This window comes from Prinia subflava, chromosome 17, assembly GCF_021018805.1.
Source record: "Prinia subflava isolate CZ2003 ecotype Zambia chromosome 17, Cam_Psub_1.2, whole genome shotgun sequence".
NCBI lineage: Eukaryota > Metazoa > Chordata > Aves > Passeriformes > Cisticolidae > Prinia > Prinia subflava.
Genome location: NC_086263.1, coordinates 15,724,345 through 15,748,816, shown reverse-complemented (window position 1 = coordinate 15,748,816; position 24,472 = coordinate 15,724,345). Strand labels below are relative to the sequence as shown.

The window sequence follows — 24,472 nt, the reverse complement described above, 5'->3', positions numbered from 1 at the left end:
GCTCACAAACTCCCTGGCAGTCCCAGACTGACCTCCCTCCTCCCTGCCGGCCATGCTGCGCCGCTCCCCGGTGCCCACTGCTGGGCCAGTGCGACCTATTCAGCCAAGGAACTTGCCAAACTGGACAATTTTATTGTTTTTCTCATGGATCTCCCAGCCATTAGGGAATCACACCCCATCCACATGCTGCTGCAGCCGCTCCCGCAGCACCACGGTCGCGCGTTGCCCTCGGCTGTGCCCAGAGAATCATCTCTGACTGCGTGTGTACCAGCTGTAGGGAAGTAATTCATTTTCTTGCAATTAGAGGTGAATTAAATGCTGGATACTCGCTACCAGTCACTGGAGTAATTCTGCTCCTGAGTCCTTTCATGGCCTGAATGGAAGGAAGGAAGGAAGGAAGGAAGGAAGGAAGGAAGGAAGGAAGGAAGGAAGGAAGGAAGGAAGGAGGAAGGAAGGAAGGAGGGAAGGAAGGAGGGAAGGAGGGAAGGAAATAAGCCCTTTCGAGACCACAGAAAATTGCAAAAGGATGTTTCTTCCAACCCGACATGACAAAATTGAATTCCAAGCTATTTAATGCATGCACGAAACGCCATAGAGGAACCCAGCCCGAGCACTCCATCCAGCACGACAGGGAAAGGGGTTCGGAACACAAGCCTTGCTCCGGCACTAACTCAGTGCTTCCAGCTCCAGACTTCCAGGCGATTCCACTTAAGAGTAACTACCGGGTTAAGGGTTCTCACAGACAGGGCTGTCGCCAGCATTTCCATGGACACACAGCTATGGGAACACTGCGGTTATGATCACACGAACGATGGAGCCCTCGGGGAGCCGCCGTCCCGGGGGGCTGGAGCCCGCTCAGTCCGCAGGGCACCGGGCCAGGGTCCCACGCGGCCCCGTCCCCTCCCCGCCGGGGTCCCGCTCCCACCGCAGGCACAGCGGCCTGGCCCGGCCAGTGGCATTTCAGGAGTGAAAAACCAGCCCCACGGGCAGGGGCACGGGGAGCCTCTGGGTTTGTCCTTAAAAACGGGGTTTCACAGGTTACACCGTCACGAGGGTGATGCCATGCAGCCTGCCCACGGCCCGGCCCGCCTCAGACCGGCGTGGTTCGTCTGTTGGCCGGGTTGTTGTGCAAAGACTCCTTGAACTCTTTGGGGATGGAGTTATGGACCTGTAAAAAACCGTGGTCCCGCTCCGAGTTGAGCAGCGTCCCCATGGTGACCTTGGAGGGATCCCTGGAGAGGGTGAACATGGAGATGTCGGTGGAGGGGATGGTGCTGAACCCTTTGCTGATGGGCGACATGTCCCGGGAGCGGGGCTCGGTGGAGCGGGAGCTGGACCGCCGGCGGAAGCGGGTACCTGTAGGGGGGGAGGCGGGTGAAGGCCGACTTCTTGAGCAGCTCCGAGTGGGACCTGGCGCGGATCTGGCGGTGCTTCTCGATGTACATGTGCACGGCGATCACCCCCACCATCTCGGCGATGATGAACGACAGCGCCCCGAAGTAGAAGGACCAGCCGTAGGAGTAGCTCTTCTTGGAGTCGCTCTGCCCCGGGTCCCCCGCGTTGGCCGAGATGTACACTATGATCCCGATGATGTTGCTGAGACCTGCAGGGGGGCACGAGCGGGACAGGCGCTCACCTGAGTGGCAGCAGTGGATGGGGGACGTGTCCCCATGGGGATCCCCTTGCAGACCTCTGCTGATCTCCCAGGATACCTGGATATTCCCTTACACACTCATTCCCCTACAGATTCCCTTATTCCTGTATATTCCTGGACATGGGATGGGAAGGAGGAGTAACCACTGCTTTGTCTAGCAGAGGGACTTTCCAGGAGCTGGCTGTGCTGTGCTTTGCTGAGCAGTGAATGCAGGAGCCCAGCTGGTGTCATGCAGCAGCACAGCCAAGCTGAGGGCTGCAGGGGGATCCCCCCAGCACGAACCCCAGCTCGCCGTGGCCCTGGGAGCACTGGGAAGCTGGAATGGTTCTGTCTCTTTCCATTTCTGGTGGAGCCCTGAGGCTTTGTTTGGGATAGGGGCAGCCTGTGCCTTGCTAGCAGCCAGCGGGGCTGTGCTGCAGGCTTGGGAGAGGCTGGTGCATTCCCAGATTTACTTAATGAATCAATTATGTTCTCTCTGCTGTTTTCTCATCTGCATCAGCAGCTCCTGCCAGCCAAGGAGGGAGAGTCATTTGTCTTTTTGTGGGGAGAAGAAAAACACAAAATAGAGCGGTTCCTTGAGACAAAGACATTGTCACGCGATAATCAGGGGAAGCGTTGGGGAACAGCACAGAGAAATGAGTAATCCAGCAGGAACAGCCTCTCCAGAGAGTGATTTCCATGCAGGACTGTGGCAGCTCCTCTGCCTGGTCCTGCTGCTGCTGGCACAGCGCCCACTGCCCGTCCAGGATGGAGGGCAGAGCCCCCAGTCCCTGTGCCAGGGCCTGGTACCCCCAGGGGAATGGCTGCACTCCAGGAGCCCCTCCCGGGCTGTGCCCCCACACAGCCCCTGCTCCAGGCAGGGCACGGGGGCACCTGGAGCCCTGTCTGGCACAGTGACCATGGCCAGAGACCCCTGGCAGTTTCTCCCTCCTGTGGGGATTTTCCCACAGGGCTGGAAGGGCTCTCAAACCTCAGAATCTCTCTGTGCTGACAGCCTGGGAGGACCCAGCCCCCCTCCTGCTCCCCCGTGTCCCCCCAGGCCGGAGGGGCCGCCTGGGCAGCTCCTACCTGCAGAGACGAAGAAGATGCCGGCGCTGAGGATGACGTTGTGTTTGCTCTTGTAGAACTCGCTGGCGGCCACGCACAGGCCCCCGAAGAACAGCAGCCCCACGCTGAGGATGGGGAAGATGCTGGATGCTCTCACTGCACCTGTGGGACAGGAGAGAGGCAGGATCAGCCCCCAGCACCCCCTGCACCAGCAGGGAAGGGTCTGTGCAAGGGCACCCCTTGTGCTGCCAGGATGGACGGGGAGACCCAGCACTGGTGCCCACCATGCATCCTCTGCTTGTCGTGGAGTCCTGGAATGGTTTGGGTTGGAAAGGACCTTCAAACCACCCAGTCCCACCTCCTGCCATGGGTAGGGGCACCTCCCACTATCCCAGCTAGCTCCAAGCCCCATCCAGCCTGGCCTTGGATGCTTCCAGGGATGGGGCAGACACAGCTTCTGTAGGAAAGGGCCTCCTCACCCTCACAGGGAGGGATTCCTTCTGCATATCTCACCTAAATTTCCCCTCTTTCAGCAGAAAGTGTGGGCAGTGCCAAGGCTGGGGGACGGTGACCCTGCGGACAAGGGGCACTGTCCCCTCAGGGTGCATGTGACAGAGGCTGGACACAAGTGACACCCCTGACGTGCAGAGCCACACGTGTGTGCCAGCCTGCTGAGGGCTCACCCCAACCTCTGCATTTCCAAACAATAACAGAGGCAGCAGCCCAGGGGGGTGGCAGCCCTGGGTGCTCCCTGAGCTGCTGGGGCTGGAAGGAATCCTGGGAGAAGGGCCCTGTGCCCATGGCCTGGTGCTCAGCCCCAATCCCCTGCTGGCCCAGCTGCTGCTCATCCAGTTGTTGCTCTGGACTCTGAAATTTCCCCATCTCTGCTCACCCAGTGGAGAGGAGAGCGAGTTTAATGAAAAGGCTTTGCAGTTTTAGTAGATTAGTGCTGAAGTTCTCCCACCCCCTCTCACATTTAAAGTAAAAAGTCTATTTTAGAGCCCCCAGGAGTGGAATTTTAATGGAGCTTCTCTGTATTTCTCTGCTTTAATAACAGCCCTAATCGAGGGAAGAGAGCCCAAGCCAAGGCACAGTGTATTTTTGGTGCAGCAGGTAGTGATCTGCTGCATTCATTACTCTCCACTGTCATTTTGGAAGCTGCTCCATGTAGGAAAGTGGATTGGGTTGGGCTTTAAGGTCCCTTCCACCCTGGGCCGTTCTGGGATTGTGTGTGACAGCCTGGGGTTCTGCCCCACAGCTCTGCTGGCCCCTGAGTCAGCAGGACCCGCTTTTCCCAGAAAATCCTCCAGTTCAGTTTCCCTCTGTCCCCCTGTGCCTGGCTGCCATGGCAGAGCACGTGGCAGATGCTCGCTGTGCTCTCCCAGCAAATCCAGCCTGTCCCTGGGAGCAGGGACACCAGCACGGACAGGGCGTGGGGACGTGTCCCTGTGGTGCTGCACCTCGGGCCTGCGGGGTCCCCTGTGGGTGGCACCAAGAGATTCTCGGGCTGTGCAGCAGCTGCTGGGACCGGCCGTGGGGACAGCGAGTGCCAGGCCAGTGTGCCATGAGCACAGCGTGGCATGGCCGTGCTCGGGTAACCCAGAGGGTCCCTGATGCTGCATGGGGAGCCTGGGGGGCCGTGACCCCGCAGCCTCCTGCTGGGTGACACCAGGGGACAGCAAGGGGGTGCCCTGCAGCGTGAGGGGCCCCAGGGGCCACAGGGCAGCAGACTCACGGAGGAGGTACTCGGCCGTGTCTTGCTCGTAGTCTGCATCCTCAGGGAAGTGGTCGATTTTCTTGCACACTCCTCGGAAGGTTCCTGGGGAGACACAAGCCAGGAAATGCTCAGAACCCAGCGCTGGCCAGGATGTACAACAGCCCAGGGGCCTTCATGTTCTAAATGGGGACACTGAGGCACAGAGGGGACTGCTCTGGAGCAGCAAGGGGCAGGGAGAGGTGGCAGGAACTACAGCATGTCCCTAGCAGAAGGGCAGCCCCCTCAGCATCCTGGCTCTGGTCAGGTCATGCTGGCTCTGTCCCCTCTGCCATGGGACTAGGAAGGACATGTCACCAGGGGCCAGGGCTGGGGACAGGACAAGCCAACCCTCAGGGTGTCCTGCAGTGCCACACTCCCAGGCTGCGCTCAGGGGGCTGAGCAGCACGACAGGCATCAATCAAAGCCTGAAGATGAAGCTCTGGAGGAGGCTAAAGCCGTCACCTGGAGGGAGACACAGCACCCGAGGGAGAATCGCCTGCTCCCGTTGCTTTGGGAACTGTGGGAGAAGGGGATGCACTGGGCACGGTGAGGACACCAGCCCACAGCACAGCCCCCAGCCTCCTCCTCCTCGCAGCTCTGGGCTTCCACCCACCTCCTCCTGGTACCCAGAGCCAGCAGACTGTGCCCCACACACCCCACGGGTGCCTTGGCTCTGCAGCCATCAGGCAGTGCCAGAGCGGGGCTGCAGCGATGGAGCCCGGCTGAGCAGGCACGGGCAGAGCCGCACGCCTGGCTGCCCAGGGGAGGGGGCGGGCAGGGGGCAGCCCCGGCTCCACAGCGTCTATTCACACTCTGACATTTATTTTGTCTCCTTTCCTCCCTCTGCTCACCAACTGATGCTCGTTGTCATGGCAACGCCGAGCCACCTGACACACAACTTCAGCCTCCAAACACACACCACAACAAGGCTGCAACCCCAAAAAGGCCCCTCTGCCCTCCAAGGCGCTCCCCAGGGAGGGAATCCTGCCCCTGGGAGCTGCGGCTGGAAATGGCTGCGGGGATGGATGAGGCTCAGGGTCCTGGCTGGGGACACTGCCCTCACAGCAGCTGGGCCGTGTGCCACATCCTCAGCCACCAGGTCCCCGGCCCCCGTGACAGCAGATGCAGCTCCATGTGCTCCTCTCCCGGCTCTACAGCTGGGCCTGGCTGAAGGACACCGGGATGGTCTCAGGGGGACGTGCTCTGGCTCTGGGCCCTCGCAGTCCCTGCTAACGCCTCTGCTGGTGCCCCTCTCCAGCACCCAGCTGTGGCCCGAGAGCTGGGCACGGCCCCAGCACGGCCCGAGTGCTGGACTGGGGCTGCTGCCGCCCCCAGCCCCTGCTCCGGGTGCTGCCAGCAGTCGGGCTCCTCTCCCAGTGCTGCCGCCGGTACCCGGTACCCCCTCCCCGCTCGGCGGTCTCGGTGCTGGATCTCAGTCATTTCCTCTCGCTATTAGTCTGAATCCCAATTAGCCAACTTGGCAGCCGGAGCCCAGCACGGCAGCAGCCGGCCCCGAGCCCCTGAGCCCCCCAGCCCCGGGCAGCAGGGAGGAACCAGCCCTGCCCGTCCCCTCCTTCCGCGGGAGGGGTCAGCGAGAGCAGCCCCAGCTCTGCCGCCGCTTGGTGGCATCAGGCAGGTGCCACCTCTGCTGTCACCCGGCCCGGAGCGGAGCAGGTCCAGCGGCGCCGTGCCCCAGCCTCACCCAGCTGCGGGTCAAACTCTCCGTGTGATGGTCCCAGCTCAGTGCAGGGGATCCCCTGCAGCTGGGAAACCTCCCAGGGCTTTTTGTCCGTACAGCAGCGGGACCGCGGGGTGCCCGCAGGCTGTCCCTGCCCGGCCGGTCCAGGCTCCCGCAGCGAGCGCTGCCTTTTGGGGGTGACACCGGATTTCATCTGGAAGCGATGAACTCGTGGTTCACGCTCTGCGGCCCCGGGTTTGTGCGGGCAACCCTCCCCTCCCCTCTCCCCTCCCCTCCCCTCCCTTCCCCTCTCCCCCCAGGGCTGCTCGCATCCCGCGCTCCTTCGATCCCGCTCATCCCCCGCGCCCCACGCTGGGTGCCGGGAGAGCCCCGGAGCCCCCAGCCCGGGGCAGGGCAGCGTTTGTGCTTTCCCTGCCGTGCCGTGCCTGCTGAGCTCCCGCACCGCGTTTATCGGCACATGCAGAGGCAATTAATTGATTTGATCTCAGGTTGTTTTGCTCTCAGAGCCCCTTTCCCCGGGGAGCGCTGGGGGGACGGGGAGGGGTGGTGAGGGAAATACGGTTGCAGTGGTGGAAATACAGCCAAGAATATCGATCCCAGCCCGACGAGCCAGAAGACTAAAGAGCTCCAGCTATGGTGTTAAAATCTCATTACTTTTCATCTGGTGGAACAGTTTTCCAGGGACCATTCTGGGTCCTACTGGTGTGTGCAAAGGAAGGCTCAGGCTGAGGAGGATGAGCTGAGACCACTCTTAAATGAGAACAAAATTCCTTGCTCCCCTCGTAGTGGCTCAGCCAGGAGTCAAGGTCACATTCCAGCCCTCAGCTCTCTGCTCCTCCTGATAAATCCAAGTGCTTTATCTCCCAAGTTGTGGTCTCCAGTAATGGCCTTCCCAAAGACACGGTGTCACACCGAATCCATCTGAAGGAAGTGGAGGGTCATTACAGTCTAAGTTCTCTGAAAATTAATATTTTGGAGAACCAGAGATCAGAGCTGAGCTGGGAAGTGCTGGGCTAGGAAAGAGCCTGCTGCACAATCCCAGAGATGCTCAGGCTCTGCACTCCCTGAGTAACAAGAGCAAGATACCTAAATATCTCCGAGGAATTAAAACTTCAGGGCTCATCTTTTTTTACCTCCCACCCACCTCCCAGATGCTTGGAGAGATGGAAAGAAATTCATCCGTATTCCTTCCCTTCCCCAGCTCCAGGCTCTGCAAGGGATCCTGAGGCTCTTTGCACAAGGTCCCTGGTGTGAGACTGCAGAGCTCTGGGGTTTGGGTTCTGTGTTAGCTGTGGCCAGCACCCAGTGGCTGCTGCACAGGGCTCCTGTGGCCACGGGGAAGGCTGGGGGGGTCTCAGCCACCCCCCAGCACCGTGTTTGCCTCCTGCATCACCGAATTTTCAACACAGCCTGAGCTCAAAGACACACAGCAGCTTAGAGGAGCATCAGAGAAGGCTGCTGGGAGGGCTCCAGGCCCCTGATCCACAGTACGGAGCCCCCCAACCCCGCTGGAAATGCTGCTGGAGCTGAGGACAAGGGGTGTTCTCCACCTGGGCAGGGAAGCCTTGGGGAGCCGGGGGACCTGTCCTTGCTGTCCCACCAGCTCTGTGAGCCCCACACCGGGGCTGCCACCCCCACCTCCCCTGCACTGCTGCCCCAAGCCCACCGGGGAGCGCCCAGGCCTGCGCTGCTGTTGGGATGGGTGCTGGGCTCCTCAGCACCTGGCAGTGGGAGGAATCCTCCCCCTCGCCGGGACCAAGAGCTCCTTCAGCACATCCCCAGCGCCCCAGCAGCCCCACTCCAGCTTCCCCCAGCGGCACGGGTGGGATCTGGCTCCGTCTCCATTTCACACCCTCTCCCCCTCTCTGCGGTGGTGGCTTGTGGCTGAGCAGAGGCACCTACACAGATACGCCTGTTCTGAAGGACATTTCTTCCTGTTTATATATACATATATATATAAAACCCCTCCAGTGGAAAAATCCCAAGTCAGATGCAAGGGATGCAGGAGCGAGGAGGCAGCAGAGGTGGCCGGGCTGTGGCGGCGGCGCAGAGGCCGGGCGGGCACACCCCGAGCACACCGGGCACGGGGACAGAGCCCCCGAGACCCCCACGGCTGGCAGGGCTGGGGAGCAGGAGAGGCCCTGCTGGGCATCCCCAGGGGGACACGGCGAGCACAGCTTGGCACTCACACCACGGGTGGGCTGGGAGCTCCTGGCAGCGCCAGCCCGCGGGGTGCCAACGATCGGCGCGTGGCACAGGGACTTCACTCCCTCAGCAGTGCTAAAAGGGAAAAAAAAGGGGGAAAAAAAATCTACATTTTGACAGTGACTCATCATCTCCCATTCTGGAATCTGTGGGGTTGGTGCAACCTACACAAGGCAGTTCAGAAAAGCAAAACAATTCTGAATAATAGAGGAGGGGAAAAAAAGTTTGCAGATGATGGGTAATTTCCAGCCCTTTGCTCTGAGGGTTTTCTCATTTTTGCTCATTAGAAAAGTAATCAGGTAACACTCTGGAGCTGCTTCCCGAGCTCCCCCCACGCTCTCCTCAGCTTCCTTCCTCCCTGCATCCTCCCAACCTTCCTCCCTCTGTCCTTCCACGTTGCTGGAGCTCCTGGCAGGGAAAGCCCTCGCTCCTGGGAAGATGCTGGGGTGGGGTAGAGCGTGCAGGGGCTGGGGCGAGTGCAGGGCTCTGGGTGCCCGTTCTCCCCTGTGCCCGTGGCAATGGGCAGCAGCTGCCAAGGCCAGGAGCCCTCGGATCATGCTGGGGAGGAGAGCACTCATCAGCATGTCTTAGGAAATCATTTCATGTTTTATCTTTAACAGCGGATAAACATTGATTTTTATTTTAAAAGGTAATTGACATTCCTATGAGAGTGCAATGAGTGCTGGAGCAGCCGGAATCGGCGTAAATAAGCCGTGTGCTAGAAATTAATGAGCTTCACTGATTGAGTTTATCTGTTTAAATTAATACAATTCTGGCAATTATATAAAAAATAATGATCTTTGGATTGCCTGCTTGGAGACATTGATGGTAAGAGATGGGGCAGAGGGGGAGGCCTGGCCCCAGCTGAGCACCCCGGAGCCCAAGACAGCAGGATCCCTCCAGCAGCTGGGGCAGGATCCCTGTTTAATGAACGTTTTAGATTAACTGATGAGCTTCTGGGCAGGGTTTGCCTTCCAGCCTCCTCTGTGATGGTAATAGAGGTGGCCAGCTCAGCTCTGGGAGACTCCTGGATCCCTCATCTTTTTCTAGCAGGGTGTGGGGAAGGTGGGTCTGTCCTCGGGGTGGGAGCTCTGTGCCCGTCTGGCAAAGGGATCCTGGGCTCACCCGCAGCCTCCCCTTTCCACCACTCCAAAGCTGCCTAGAGCTGGCAGAAGCTCCCAGCCCAGCCTGGTGTGAGTGCCTGGTCTTTAGGGTCTCTTCCAACCCAAACCATTCCATGATTCCATGATCCCATTATCTGGCTCGGTAATTAACAGACAGATCCAGACACACTCACCTGTAGGAGTGAGTTTGACCCACAAGTTTCATGTCCAGAACAGTGGGGACAAAATCTGCCCAGCTGGCACCAGGGGGAAAAGCAAGAGTGTAAACCCTGGGCTGCTCTGGTTGAGCAAGGTGCCAGTGGCTCAGACAAGGGGAATCTGTGGGTGTGGGTGCTCCGGTGCCTGCTCCCACCCCGAGCTCGGATCATCCCCAGGCTGCTTAAGCACCTATTTATACTAAGGAGGGAGAAGCTGCATTATGATGGGGAGCTGGAGGTTTCACTTCACCGGTATTAAAATGTCCTCTGAATTTCTAAAAACCTATAAATGACAATTTCATAGCTGTGAAGCGTGGCATCCAGCACAGGGGAGTGCTATTTTCGACTCTGTGTTGACAGCTGAAGGGGAATGGATCACAGAATTAAAAACTAGTTGCTGCTCAAGTCCAAGCAATCATGGCTTGATTATGTTTCTTATGGGCACACAGAGGCAAGTCCGAGGCACCAGCACAGACTCCTGGTGCTTTGAGAGGTCAATTCACAGAGCAGAAAACAATTATAAGCCAAATCACTTAGGAGAATGGATTTAAGCATAAAAGCACAACTGTGTACAGAGAATGATTTAAGAGTGTTTTGCCCGAAAAATCATCACCATGACGGGAGTTTGCATTGGTTTGGAAACTGCCTGGCTAATAAGTAAACAGCTATAAAAATAAAAACAGGCCCAGCAAAGAGAAGAAAGGAGATATTCATAACTCTGAATATAAATCAGCAGCTTGGAATTGTGGAGCACCGATAAAGGCTCTAACCAGCAGTGGAGAAGCATCAAACCATCCCTCCCCAGCGCCCTGGGATGAGCAGCAGCAGCAGAAAGGAGCAGTGCCACCGCCGTCACCACACAGCAGCAGCCTGAGTCACAGGGCCCGGAATGTTAAATAACTGAGCACAGCCACGGCATTTCTCATGCAGCACATTCTCATCCCGGCCCGGGGAGGGCGGAAGGAGCTGGCTGAGCAATTCCAGCCCTGTGGAATGCTGCTCCGGAGGGGAGGAGGGGCTGAGAGCTGCTCTGCCCGGAGCAGGGCCCTGCATCCCCTCATCTGCTCCAGGGCCTTGGGCTGGCACCTGGTGGCACAAGCAGGGACTCTGAACAAGGGGACAGGCACAGAGTGACAAGGTCACTGGTCACGCTTGCTTTGGTGCAGCCACCAGCACACTGGGGTGGGGACAGTGACCAGCACAGACCCGGCAGGTGACAGTGTGGGGGCCAGCAGGGATCCTGTGTGGGATGTACAGCAGCCTGGAAAAACAGGTTTATTCATGGAATCATCACAGAGTTCCAGAGTGGCCTGGGCTAGAAGGGACCTTACAGCCCATCCAGTGCCACCCCTGCCATGGCAGGGACACCTTCCACTGTCCCAGGCTGCTCCAAGCCCTGTCCAGCCTGGGCACCCACAGCTCTGTGGGCACCCTGTGCCAGGGCCTGCCCACCCTTAATATTCCCTATTTCAAGGTGAAGCAGCTGCTTAAATTTACCATCAACACCACAGTCGGTGTTTGAAGGAGGACGCTGCTAAATCCATCCCATGCAGGGAGGGCTCAGGGCAGAGGCTGGCGAGGAGCCCCTTGGGCAGGGAGTCCCTCCATGCCCTCAGCCCAGCACTGCAGGCCCAGGGCTGCAAAAAGCAAATCATTCTCCAGAGGAGCCCCACAGTGCAGAATATCCAGGCTAAAAATATGTAGATGGCCATGAAAAGCTCTGTCAGAGCTGCAGAGAGGCGAGCCAGTCGCCAAAAGGCAATTTCGAATTTCCGAGCTCGCTGCACGAGGCATTAAAAAGGTCACTATTTCTGAAATAAGGATCTTTACAAATAAACACATTTGCCGAGGCCTCGGTGAGTCATGCCAGAGCGGAGCACAGAGCATTTCCACCCTAATGCTCCTGACAGGCCGGGAGCAGGGAGATCTTTTCATGTTTACAGTTCATCAATAGTTATTACAGCTGCACAGTCAATCTTTAAAGCACATTTAGCCTAGGAGGAGGCTCGGCAGGTTGTTTTCCCTGAAAAAAGTGATATTAAATTTATTACGTTCTTCCCCTTTTATAGCATAGATTTGAAGGCAAGTATTTGAAGTTCAAATACATGACTGCCACTCCAGCACCTGCCTTTTTAAAATATATCTATACCTCTGTCACATCTTCCCGGTATAAATATTTGAAGTTTTCAGCTGATGTGTTAAAAGGGCCTCGATCCATCACAGCCTATTTATTCCAGGGAGTGCAGTGGGCATCGTGCTCGGGTGTGGGAGGGAGGGGCCGGCATCCCGGAGCCGCAGCTCGGTGCTCCCGTCCCCGCTGCCCCGGGCTACTGCCCCGGCTGTCCCGGGCTCCTGTCCCCACTGTCCCGGGCTCCTGCACCGGCTGTCCCGGGCTCCTGCCCCGGCTGTCCCGGGCTCCTGCCCCGGCTGTCCCGGGCTCCTGCCCCGGCTGTCCCGGGCTCCTGCCCCGGCTGTCCCGGGCTCCTGCCCCGGCTGTCCCGGGCTCCCGCGGGCCGGTGCGGGTCCGGCCCGGCCCGCAGCCAGCACGGCCGGATTTAGCTGCTGCCTGCCGCCCCCTCACCATCTGCGGGAGGGAAGCGGCCCCGGGGAGCAGCTCCAACGCCTCAGATGGGGAAAGCGAGATTCGGGAGTAGCACCATAGTTTCACTCTCAGCTTTTTTTTGGAGAGCAAGAAGGAGCTCTCCTGCAGACAGAGCATCAGGAGAGAACTTTGCTGGTGAAGGAGCGAGCGACGCCAACCTCATCTTCCCCAAGAAATAAAAGCTGCCCCTTTGAGCTGCCCACAGGCCCAGAGCCGTTCCGGCACAGCGCCGGCCCTGCCCCGTGTGTTTGGGAGCACCTCGGCAGTGCTGCACTGCTGCAGGCTCCCGGCAGGGGAGGTGCAGCTCCTCCATCGCACACCACTCTGGGATTTGACAGCACCAATCCCCCAGCACATGGCCCCCAGCTGCTGCAGGCCCCTGAAACCCTCCCCTGCCTCGGGCAGCTCGTGGCACTCCTCTGTCTCACCGTGATGTCCCTGCCCACGCTGCACCCTCCGGCCCAGGGAGCAGCACCCCGCTCCTGGCTATGAAGCTGCTCCATGGTCCCTGAGCCCTCACACCACCACCCATCAAACAGCCTCGCCTTCCCCAGCCACCCAAACCTGGCTCAGGGCACAAAACGCTTTGTGAAAACATCTGAGCCTTTAAACAGCCCCAGCTCTGTCTGGCCCTGCCATTCCACACACCACACAACCCCAACTCCCCATGGCTCTGCCCTTCCAGGAGTCAACGAGAGCTCTGAGGGGAAGAGGAGAAAGATGTGAAAGCCCCCAAGACTGGTGGCAGCAGAGTTTCGTCACTCACCCAACACTTTTCATCTTCCTCTTCTGCATTAAACCCCAGAGAGAGCCCATCCTGCTGCTGCTGCAGCCAGGTGCTGCTCTGCCATCAGCCTCAAGGACAGCAGGAGTTCCACCAGCCCCCTGGCACTTACCTGGGGCTGCTCCTGTGGCTTTTCTCCCTGATTTTCAGCTCTGGATCCTGCCCAGGCCCATGGCATTGCCCTCAGCCCACAGCACACATCCATGCAGAGAGGGCTGTGCCTGCAGCAGCCCTTGGCGGGCTCTGCCCCAGCTGCAGCCCAGCAGCTCCTCCTGGTTATCACTGAGGGCACCCACCTGCTCTCCGGGCGATGCTCCAGCAGGTTGGGCTACAGGCTGGAAGGAGAATGGGTGGGTGGAGAGGAGCCCTGAGCAGAGCTGGAGAGGGGCTGTGGACAAGGGCATGGAATGACAGGACAAGGGGGAACGGTTCCACACTGACACAGAGGAGGCTTAGATTAGATATGTGGAAGAAATTCCTCCATGTGAGGGTGGGCAGGTCCTGGCACAGGGTGCCCAGAGCAGCTGTGGCTGCCCCTGGATCCCTGGCAGTGCCCAAGACCAGGTTGGACAGGGCTTGGAGCAGCCTGGGACAGTGGAAGGTGTCCCTGCCATGGCAGGGGTGGCACTGGGTATCTTGAAGGTCCCTTCCAACCCAGACCATTCCACAGTTCTGTGATTCTGCTATCCCAATTTCCAGACGGGTAGGGCAGCACTGGAGAGATGCAGATCCCGAGCATCTGCTCGCTTCGGGAGCTCAGCTGGGCCTTGCAGAGCCGGGGATTTCACACCCGGAGCAGGCTCTGCGCGGGAGGTGCCGCTGCTGTCACAGCGCTGCCCGCCCGCGGGCTGAGCCCCAGAGCTGCGCATGGGACGCTCTGCTTCTCCCGGTTTACGGAAGCCTTCCCTCCCTCCCCAAGGGGAGATCTGTTCAAACTGACATCGCAAGCGATTTCTAAAGAGTGGCTGAGCTGGTGTGCCCTGAGCAGCCGCTGCTGAGGGCGCAGAGCTGTCCCTGAGGCCCTGTGACAGCGGCACATCGGTGTCACACCCCGCACCCCGCGGTGTCACACCCTGCACCCCGTGGCTGCTCCCACGGACCCTGGCCCTGCCCGCCGCAGTGGGCACAGGGCCCGTCCCGTCCCCCGTCCCGGTGTCCGCCGGTGCCGGCAGGCGGGGCCTGTCTCGCACCTCGGCCGCCGTGAGCCGGCCCCGGCAGCGCAGCCCCTCGGCCCGGGCAGGGATGCACCGGAGCTCACCGGAGCGGCCCTGCGGGACGGGCTGAGCCCCGGGAGCTGCTGCGGGCTGATGGAGGGCGGCAGCAGGGGGAACTGGGGCAGGCTGGGGCAACAGGCAGAGCGTCTTTAATGGTTCTGTATGCAATTATTTACAGCACGCACACCACCTCCCCTCGCGGTGCCATCGCTGCTGTTGACGGGAGACAGAAGCAGCGGCCCCGGCTGCTGCTCCTCCCCGGCTGAGGTCTCACACTCGCTGCAGCTTTTCCTGCTTCCCATGCACAGCGCGATCGCTCTGAGCCCTCTCCAGCCTCTCACGTTGGGAGAAGGCCACAGACGGATGCACAGAGAACGCTTTCATCTTTGGCTGGAGTGTGCTGAGCAGCGACGAGACTCTCCCGGCGCGGGGAGCAGGAGCCCCGGGAGTCTCGCAGCCCCCGGAGCCGGGGGGCGGGCGGGGGGATCGGCCCGTGCCCGTGCGGAGCTGCCGCGATAAGGCTGCGGGCTGAGCCAGGCTGCGCAGACAAATGGAGGATTTGGCAGGGATGCCGAGCACCCCGGCGGGAATGACTGCCTCAGCTGGCCGGGCACAGCCGGGCTGGCGCGGGGACAGCTGCCGGAGGTCACAGCCCGCCCCCCCCGAGTGACAGTGACCTTCCCAGCCTGGCAGCAGCCCCGGCGGCTCGGGCAGGAGGCAGACAGGGAAGGGCAGCCCGTGCAGGGCTCGTGTGATGGCGTTGAGTGATGCAATCGGGGATGCTGAGGTGCCACACGCAGCTGCAAGGAGTTGGTGTTTAACACCCACTGAGCATCACCGGCCTGGCCTGCAGGGCTCCTATTCCGTGTTAGGAGGGAGCCCAGCCCCTCCAGGGTGATGGAGGTGCCATCTCTGGGACCAGAGAAGTTCAGGACAATGCCAGCAGGACAAGCCAAGGCTGACTTTATTGAGTTAAATCAGGCACACCTCAAAAGGGTCATTGCTTGTTGGTAGTTTCTCTGGAGTGCTCTCCCCTCCACTTGTGATTCCAGGCACGAACTGAGATTAAAGGTATAATTAGGGGACAATTACCAAAACACCAGTGAAATTGGAAATGTGACCATTCAAGAAGCATGAACACAAATGTCACCCTCAAACACCCCCTTTTGTCACTGCTCGCTACTGCCCAAGTCCCACAGGATGTATCACCCGTGCCAACATCCCCAAGAGTGCCCAGCATCCCCCAGAAAGGCTGGGAGGTCACATGTCCCCCCTTGTCCCTGTCCCCACCCCAGGACTCCTGTCAACCCCAATTCTCCTCCTTCAGTACAAACCTCTTGCAAACTGTGAACACACAGAGCCCCTGGGAGGGGACAGGGTGGCACAAGGGGCTGACCTGCTCCCAGACCTGCCCACTGCCCTCCCTGCCACCCTGGCATTTCCACAGGGCTGTGTGATCAAACACCACCGTGCCCAAGGAGCTGGCACAGGCCCAGCTCAGCCCCCCTCTGCTGCCCACAGCACGAGATTTGTCTGTACATGGTGGTGCCAGGAGATAAGAAACGGGCACTGTCTGAGAGGATCATCACACCCTATCCCCGCTCAGCAGCCACCATCCCTCCCCCTGCCTCTCCCTGCCACCACTGTGGAAAGCCCTCACCAGTGAGGGAGGGATTCCTGCCATGTTCAGGGGAGGAGCGAAGCCCAGGGGTCCTGACACATCTCAAAAGGGACCAAGAGCCTCCTGCAAGAAGACGCTCCGCTTCTTCTCCTCTGGGCAAGTGATCTCAGAATCTCAGAATCCCCAAATTGCTGGGAAGGGACCGGAAGACACAGGGCAGTTCAAAGCACGCAGCATCCCCTGGCCTGGACTATTCATTCTTGGATACCTGTTGCAGATGGAGGGCTGGGGAATCACAGCAGCCTGGAATCGGGGCATTCCGCGGTGCCCCGGGCTGACCCGGGCCGGGCAGGGCGGTGTTTCCCCGGGGTTGTGTAACAGGTCCCGCTGCGGGACGCAGCCCTGCCCCTCCCGCGCAGCCCGCGGAGCCTCCTCCCCTCCGCAGAGCTGTCAGCACGCTCACGCCGAGGGAGAGACACCCCTCGTCACCCCGGCACTGTCACTCTTTGTCACAGCGGGTGTCTTAATCAGAGCCCTTATCAGGAGAGCCGCGGCTCCTCAGAGCCCGCGTGGGACTGCGCGGAACAGCGGCTCCTCAGCCCGAGGAGAGCGGTCAGAAACCTCCGGAGAGAGCCCACCAGCCAGAGAAACCCTCCCGAAAACCTCAGCAGGGACGTGAGACCCCCGCCCTCCACACCGAGGGCTGACCCAAAACCGCATCCACCGGCCTCGGGGGATCTCTTCGAGGGTCACTTGAAGGGCTGAAGCGGGTTGCAGGTGTTGGAGCCCAGCTGCAGCCCCTTGTGAAGGGAGTGGGCGGCGGGCAGGACCTCTCCCCATCTCCCTGGGGGCTCCTTGCAGGGGCGGGGGGCATGGGCACCTTTCCCCTGGGGTGCCCTGAGCTGACCCAGTCCCAGGATTTGCCGGCGTTCATGGCCCCGAGTGCCCGGCGGCCGCTCCTGGCAGCGCCCCGGGGCAGCCAGTGGCGCTTGTCAGCAGGAGAGGCAGGGAAGGACCCCCCTGCCAAGCGGGACCCCTCGGGCAGCAACCGAGCAACCCCCCCGCACTTCCGGATTACAGCATTTATATAATTTTAAGAACATTTTTGATTTTCCCGAAAAAGGAGGTTAACGTCTATTTATGAAGTGCACACGGCGTTCATTAAAAATCCATGGTGAGGCCCATGTGAACAGAAGCACGGAGAGGCGAGGAGCGCTGAGCAGGATGAGTCTGGGCTGCCTCCCCTCAGCTCATCCCGAGCCCAGAGCGCGGCGGGTCCACACCTGGCTCAGGTGTCCCCTGAGCAGAGCACGGCGTGCCCGGGGCCGTGCCAGGGGCACGGGGGGCATCGCCCTGCGGGCCAGCGGCCACGGGGTGGGGGCACCTCTCTGGAGGCGTGAGGTGAGCACCGCTGGATCCACCTGGCTTCACCTCACAGAAGGCAAAACTCGTGCTGAGAGAAGGGATTTACCAGAGGCCACGCAGCTCTTGGCAGTGGAGCCGGGCATCGCTCCCTGGCTGCTCCAGCAAACGTCACCGCTGGCACCTCCCGGCCGGCCCCACCCGCGGGGCGCGGGAGGATCCCGCCCGTGGGGCAGCCTCCCCAAAACACGGCCCGGACCCGCCAGCGCCGGGGCTGCAGCCCTCGGCAGCCACCCCCGATTATTTACAGCCGGCATGGAGCCAGTGACCTTGCATGGGAAAAAACCCACTTGAGCCTCATTCAAATTCAGCCTTCCACCTCTATTACACGGGAACAGCTCCGGAGATGACAGGCTCTGCACCACGCCTATGCAGCAGTAAAATGCCTCTTTCTGAGCTGTTCGCAGCATACATTTTACTCATCACGTGCTGCTCGCAGGCAGTGAGGGAACCGGCTCTTTAACCCACCCCACGAGTCAGGATTTTTGCCCAGAAATCACCGCAGCCTCCCCGGAGGGTGAATTTTGCACCCTCTGCTCAAGGCAGAGCTGGTGGCAGCGAGCTGAGGCACAGCTCCTCCCTGGCACTGTCCAAGCAGCCGTGGAGCTGGAGGCTTGCCTGCTGGGAGCCACGGTGCCAGCTGGCAGGGGCACGGGACCCTCCTGTCCAGAAGGATTCTTATGACTCGTGGCACTTGGCCACATGCCACAAGAATGTGGGTCTGGAGCAGGCCGAGGGTCCAGCCAGCCTCATTTCCATCTCCATTACAGGACAGTAATTCCCTTTTATCCAATCCATCCTCCACCCAGGCGGGGCTCAGGGATTCCCTAAACCCAAGGTTGTGCCTGGGTGCTGTATGTGACCCTTCCAGGGGCTGGGCTGTCCCTGCTCCAGGCTATCCTGATGGAAAGGCTTGCTGGGAGTTAAACTGCAGCCTGGTAATCCCATCAGGTAATCTCAAACAAAAAAACTCCCTCTCCTTTTACATCTGTCACCTCACTCTGGGTGCCTCCATCACACCACACAACATCCTCTACCTCCATCACACAGGAAAACTCGACACCTCCCAGCCCTCAGGTAACAAAGAGCAAACACCCCCTCCCCACCACGTCCCCAAAACTGCCTGGCTGCCCAGAGCAGCCCTGTCACCCTCCACCCCCTCCAGCCCACGCTGAGAGTCCCCATTGTGCACCCCTGCCCCGCAGCTGCCACCCCTGGGCTCTGCTCACGGGCACCCTCGGGCAGAGCCACGGCTGGGGCAATGTGGGGAGCCGTGCCAGGGGTGCCACTGGGCAGGGTGGTCAGTGTGGTCAGTGTGGTCATGGGGGCAGTGTGGTCAGCGTGGTCAGCGTGGTCAGGGTGGTCAGGGTGGTCAGTGTGGTCAGCGTGGTCGTGGGCACAGCCTGGCAGCCCCACCATGCCACCACCAGCCCTGGCACCGAGCTGGGCCAGGCACGGCCGAGGAGCAGCACGTTGGGGTGGAGATGAGAATCTATCACAGACACTGACCAGACAGAAGAACAGGATGAGCAGCTCCTTAAATACCTGCCCATAATGAGTAGCGAGAAAAAGTGCTCCATCATGGGTGATTGCAATCTCAGGGACATTTGCTTGGCGCTTTTAAAAATTAAAGATAATAACTTTCTAACAGAAACAATCTTGCTGTCACCTTGGGGAAATTCTCTGCTTGGCCTCACTCAGAGGGCTGAGAGGAGCTGGAGGCGGGGGAAGAGCTGGTGCCTGGCCAGGGCAGCCGCTTCCAGCCCGATTTACTGCCTTCACTGCGACCCAGCGCAGCTCAGCTGAGCCAAAACCAGCCATGGACAGAACCAACAGGGGAAAATGGAAACTCAGGAGCAAGGGCAGGTGCTTTCCTGCACCTCACACCCCTTCCAGGCCTACTGCAAAGGGGAATGCGAAATCAAATTAAAAAATTAAAAATCAGGGACTTTGATAAGGGAAGTAGCAGGCCACACACAGGTGGCTGATGAGAGAAGCCAATGGGATCAGTTAAAATAAATCTGTAACTGAAAGGCCAAGGCAAAACAAGGAGGAATTCTTTCATTGTGTTGGAAGGAGCCTTCCTGACGTGTAAACCACTGCTGGATCATGAGGGTGTAGCTGTCAGTCATGGAGCAGAAGTGACACGTGCTTATTTATTCATCAGGTACTTCTGTTCTGTACTTGGAGACAAACAGGCTCCTGTGTTCTGGCAGGAGCTGGGGGGATGCTGAACAGCGGCTCAGAGTGTAAACACGGAATCGGGAGGACTGGAGAACTTCCTCCCAGGAGCATCCACAGAATAGGCTGAGAAAGCTTCTGAAGATCTGAAATGGATTTTAATAAACCTCGGCATTCTGCTGGATTTCTAGAAGACGGGAGAAGCTGGTTTAATGCCAGGAGTGATGCGATGGGCAATGGCAGGAGCTGTGTCCCCAGCACCGCCTGTGGCTTAGCAGAGGTGGGAACGGAGGAGGAGGCAAATGTCAAACAGCCTCCTGGAAAATGGATTCATCAAACTTCATAAATCTTTCTTGATATAGTTACAAACTCAGTTGATAAAGGAAGTCAGTAACATAATACATTTAAGAGTTCCACAGTGTATTTGATTTAGCTCTCCTGAAAAAGTTAAAGACCTGTGTATTATGCAGAATCAACAGTGCTTTATTAACGGGGCTGGGAGCTCACAGAGACAGTCCCTTCATCCCAGGGATGTTCCTGTGCAGGAGCACCTGTTACGAGGACAGTGCTGAGCTACGACAACAGCTTTATTGAGAGTTTTGAATAAAACATGAAATAATTGGGAGTAAAACTGGGAAAGGGCAGAGAAAAGACTGATGGGAATGCTGGTGAATGAGGGAGGTGGGTCAGGCAGATTGGGCAGCTCGGTACCTTGGGCTCATTCAGTCATGGCCTCCTCTGTACAGCCAGCTCCAAGGATCAGGAGCGAGGAACCAGGAGAGCAAGTTCCAGTTTGGGGGCAGGAGCTGCTGCTCAGTCCCACAGGATGGGCTGGAGGTGCCACCACTCTGGGGACTCCCTGCGAGGGGCTCGGTGACCTCAGTGTGCAACCAGACCCTCAGCAGGAGAGCATGCACAAACAGCCCACATGGCTGCAGGAGACCCAGGTACCAGACATCACTTCTCATGTTCAAGGGGAGTTTGAGGAGCTCACGAGCTCTCCAGTGACACCCCTGGCCCAGGGACACCACTGGTCACCCTTGGGTGCAGCCTGCAGGGTGACCGTCCATCCACCCTGAGCCATGCAGGAGCTGCAGGTCGGGCACAGAAAGGACTGGGCAGGGTTCTGAGGGCCGTGGGCTCAGCTGATGGTGCCTGCAGTACTGTGTGCAAATCCAGGCAGGATCATCCCAAAAACCAGCCCTGAAAGCTCCCCTGGCTCAGCAGGGAGGAACTGCCGGGCAAAGGCTGTGCTGGAGCTGCTCTGGGGGACACTGGAGGGGACAGGATGGGCCCAAGGGGGACAGCTCAGCCCAAGGAGAGCTCTGGGACATGTCCGTGTCCCCTGCAAGATACCCCATGTCCCACCCCAGAGGAATGCAGGATGCTGAGCATCCTCTGTGAGGGAGGCAGGCAGAGCAACGCTTGGCCTCCTCCAGAAATGACAGAGCACTTTATTCTGATGAGGGAAATGAAGGAGGAAAGGAAAAGTACCACATCGCCTTAAAATATGGTATTTTGAGCAGCCTTGGCCAAATCCTCCTGCTCCTTCTGCCTGTTTCAGATCCGCATGATGCCATGGAGCCAGTCCCAATCTCCACCACGCAGCAGGGAGGACACGGAGCCTCCCCGCATTTAATGATGCTGCATTTAATGATGCTGAATTTAATTAAGTTTGATGAAAACCAAAGTTCTGTTACTCTCTTGAAAACACCACTGGCCTAAGCAGCTATTTCTCAACTTCAGCTCTCTCCCCAAAGCGCCGTGTGCTCCCCTCCCGACAGAGCAGGCACAGAGGAAAACCAGTGACACCGGAAAGGCCGGGGGGGACACGCACTGCCCAGTGCCGGTCACACCTCAGGGGACACTCGAGGGGACACCTGGCGAGAGCTCACACCGTGAGAGCAGCAATCGGGACCCACCCGCCGCCGCTCCAGGCAGACCGCGGCCCGGCAGCCTGGAAACACCTGCCCGGGCTCCAGCTCCTGACTCAGCCGCCAATTTGTGTTTCCCCGTGTGGGTGGCTCTCCGTGGCTCTGCGGCGGCTCCATTCAGGGTTTATCGCTCTCGCCGGTGCTTGTGACGCTCACGTGGCGCGGCTCCCCCGCGGGCTGCGCGGCCCGGGCGGGGATGCTCGGAGCGGGGCACCCGAACCCGGCACCCCGCGCCCGCACCGAGCCCGCACCGAGCCCGCTCCGAGCCCGCTCCGAGCCTGCTCCGAGCCCGCACCGAGCCCGCTCCGAGCCCATCCCGCCCTCCTTCCCCGAGTCCGGACCCCGCTGGCGCCACACAGTTCGGGGCTGCGGCGGCCCCGAGGGGCAGGGAGCTGTGCCCGGCGCTGACCGCAGGGGACCCGGCCCTGCGACAGAGCGCGCTCGGCCCGGCGCGGGGAAGGCTCCGTGCGTGTTCCAGCCCGACACGGTGCGCACAGAAACCAGCAGGCAGCAAGGCCCTGGGCGGGCACCACGCAGGACCTGCTGCACCCAACAGGTCCAGGGCTCTGCCCCCAGCGCTCCGGGGCTGGGGGGCTGCTCAGCCCCCGCCCCAGCACGGTCCTTCCCCCGCACCGCCTCGCCAGCCCTGCTCGCCAGGCTGGGGGAAGTTTTCCCTTCCCAGCACCGCGCTGGTTAACAGCCTGCGAGGCGCCTTCTCCTGCAGAATTCGGGAAGGTGATAAACAGCCTCAGCACGTTCCCCCAGCACCGCCACAGCCCCATCTGCCCCCCGGGCACAGCCTGGGACCCTCCCTGGCGCTGCCGGGGCACCGCGGCCCCTTTGCCACCCGCGCCCGGCGAAGGGGATGGGGAGCCCTGCCCCACGCCAGGCCCGGGGGCGCCGCGGGCACGGACCGACCCCGCATGGCTCCCACTCCCCCTCCCACTCCCACTCCAGCAGCTCCCAGAGCACCAGCGCGGGGTGGATGTGGAACCGGGAGTGCTGAGCCCACGCCCTGCTGCTCCCAGCCCCGCGCCCAGGCTCAGGGTGGTGGGATCCAGCTCTGAGCTCTGCCACGGTGCTGCCGAGCCCTTTACCAAGTGAGCCGTGCCCAGGCCAGCAGGGCCTCTCTGCCTCCTTCCAAAGCAGTGATTGATCACAGTGAGGGAAACATAAAACATTGGCTGGAAAAAAAAATACAGGTAGCAAACCGAAGAATTTTGGAAATTACTCATGCCTCCAGCAATCCCATCTTTCACATCCCTGGCTCCTGCCTCCTTGGCTCCCTCAGCCCAAGAGGGGAGACAGATTATCTCAAATTATTTATTATGGAATTAGAGCATGATCCAAACCCTCCCTGAATCAATAAGAAAGCTCTGACTGACTTCACCGGGTTTAGGACTGAGCTCCAGGAGCAGACAGGGTATTTCTGCATCTGTGGCCGTGACTCACCGAGAACTTTCCAACGTGGAGGAGCAGCTCGGCGTCGTGGCCCGCCTGCCCCCACGGCTCGAGGGGTCGCTCCTGGCCTGGGGCTGGCCTGGCACCGCCAGGGCCCCGCCGGGCAGCGGGGCAGGCTCTCCTGGGCACACAGGACACCGCTGCTGCCACTCCGGGTGAAAGTTGGGGCCCAGGGTGATGCCATCGGCCATTTTTTGCTGCGCAGGTCCCAGCACCTGGCTCTGTTAAATCTCATCCCTAACCACAGCCTGTGAGTGCTCAGAAACACCTCCATGAGCGGCTTTGGGACAAAACTGCCCCAAATCGTGGCCTGTGCAGCAGGAGGGTGGCAGCTGCTGGGGCCTCGCCAGCCAAGGCACCGCTGCGGGAGGGAAGCACCGGGGCGAAGCGGCGAGGCCGGGCAGGCGAGAGCTTGGCCGTGGGGCAGCCGTGCCGGGGCAGCCCCGCCGCGGGACGGAGGGGCGGGCTGCCGTGGGCCACAGCAGCCCACCCTGGCCCGCTGTGCTGCTCAGAGGGAAAGGGCAGGCGCTGGAGCTGGGGCTCGGCGATGGAAGCGCCGGGGGCGCTGGGTTTCCCCCTGGTGACAGGGACGGGGACGCGGGGCCGGCGGAGCCTGGAGAGGGGCAGCAGCCGCGGGCCTCCCACTCACCCGTTCCTGAGCAGAAGAGGGACCTGTGGCCCCTCAGCCCGGAGCTTCCCGGGAGGACACAGCGCGTCTGCCTCCGCCAGCGCCGGTCCCCAGCGCGGGGGGAGCCCCCAGAGCCGCTGCCCCCGGCCCCCGCGCCCCGCCGGAGCAGCCCCCCGGGAGGTTCCAGCTCGGGGCCACCGCGAGTGCCCGGGGAGGGGAGCGGGAGGCGGCAGCGCGGAGCGGCGGGGCCGCCGGGCCGGGGGATGCTCGCCTGGCCGGGGGATGCGCCGCTCGCCGGGGGCCCGGATCTGGGGTGGGGGGATCCCGCGATGCAACCCTTCCCCCGAAGTTTTGGGGCCGCGGGGGTCGGTACCTTCCAGGCAGCACGTCCTCCAGAGCCCCGAGTGGGTCATCACCTCCTCGTTCTTGCGGCTCGTGTCGTTGTCGCTCATGGACTTAGTCCTGCACACGCCGCGCGAGTAGAGCCAGTAGTCGGTGCCCACGGCGATGGTCATCAGGCTGAAGGCTGCGAAGGCTCCCACCGTGGTGACGAGCATCTGGACGCCTCTGTCACACATCCTCATGCTGCTTCATCCTCCGGCGGCGGCTCGCAGGGGAAGGGCCGGCGCCGCCGCCCGCCGCCCGCCGCCTCATGCCCCCGCGGCCGGCGGAGAGCCGGGCCCCCGCGGCGGCGCGGAGCGGGGCGGCCCGGCCCCGGGGAGCCCGGCAGGCATGGCCCGAGCGCAGCCCGCGGAGCGCAGCAGCCCAGCCCGGCGGAGCGGCTCCGCCGTGCGCTCCCGCCGCCTCTCCCGGCGCCTCCCCCGCGCCGCCCGGCCAAGGCAGCGGCGGGGGGCGGCGGGGGCGGGGGGCAGCGGGGGGCGGGACCCGCGGGGGGCTGCGCCGCCGGGACACCGCCCCCCGCCCGCTCCGACCGGCCGGCCGC

The 24,472-nt window shown here is 60.8% G+C and overlaps 1 protein-coding gene across 1 annotated transcript; it reads right to left on the bottom strand.

Annotated features, from left to right (window-relative positions):
• Window positions 1-285: 285 nt before the first annotated feature.
• CACNG3 (calcium voltage-gated channel auxiliary subunit gamma 3) lies at window positions 286-24,345 on the bottom strand. Its single transcript, XM_063414225.1, is given in 5 exon segments — window positions 286-1,351; window positions 1,353-1,603; window positions 2,723-2,863; window positions 4,437-4,520; window positions 23,903-24,345. Coding segments are annotated over 5 exon segments (948 nt in total). The 5' UTR covers window positions 24,114-24,345; the 3' UTR covers window positions 286-1,090.
• Window positions 24,346-24,472: the final 127 nt, after the last annotated feature.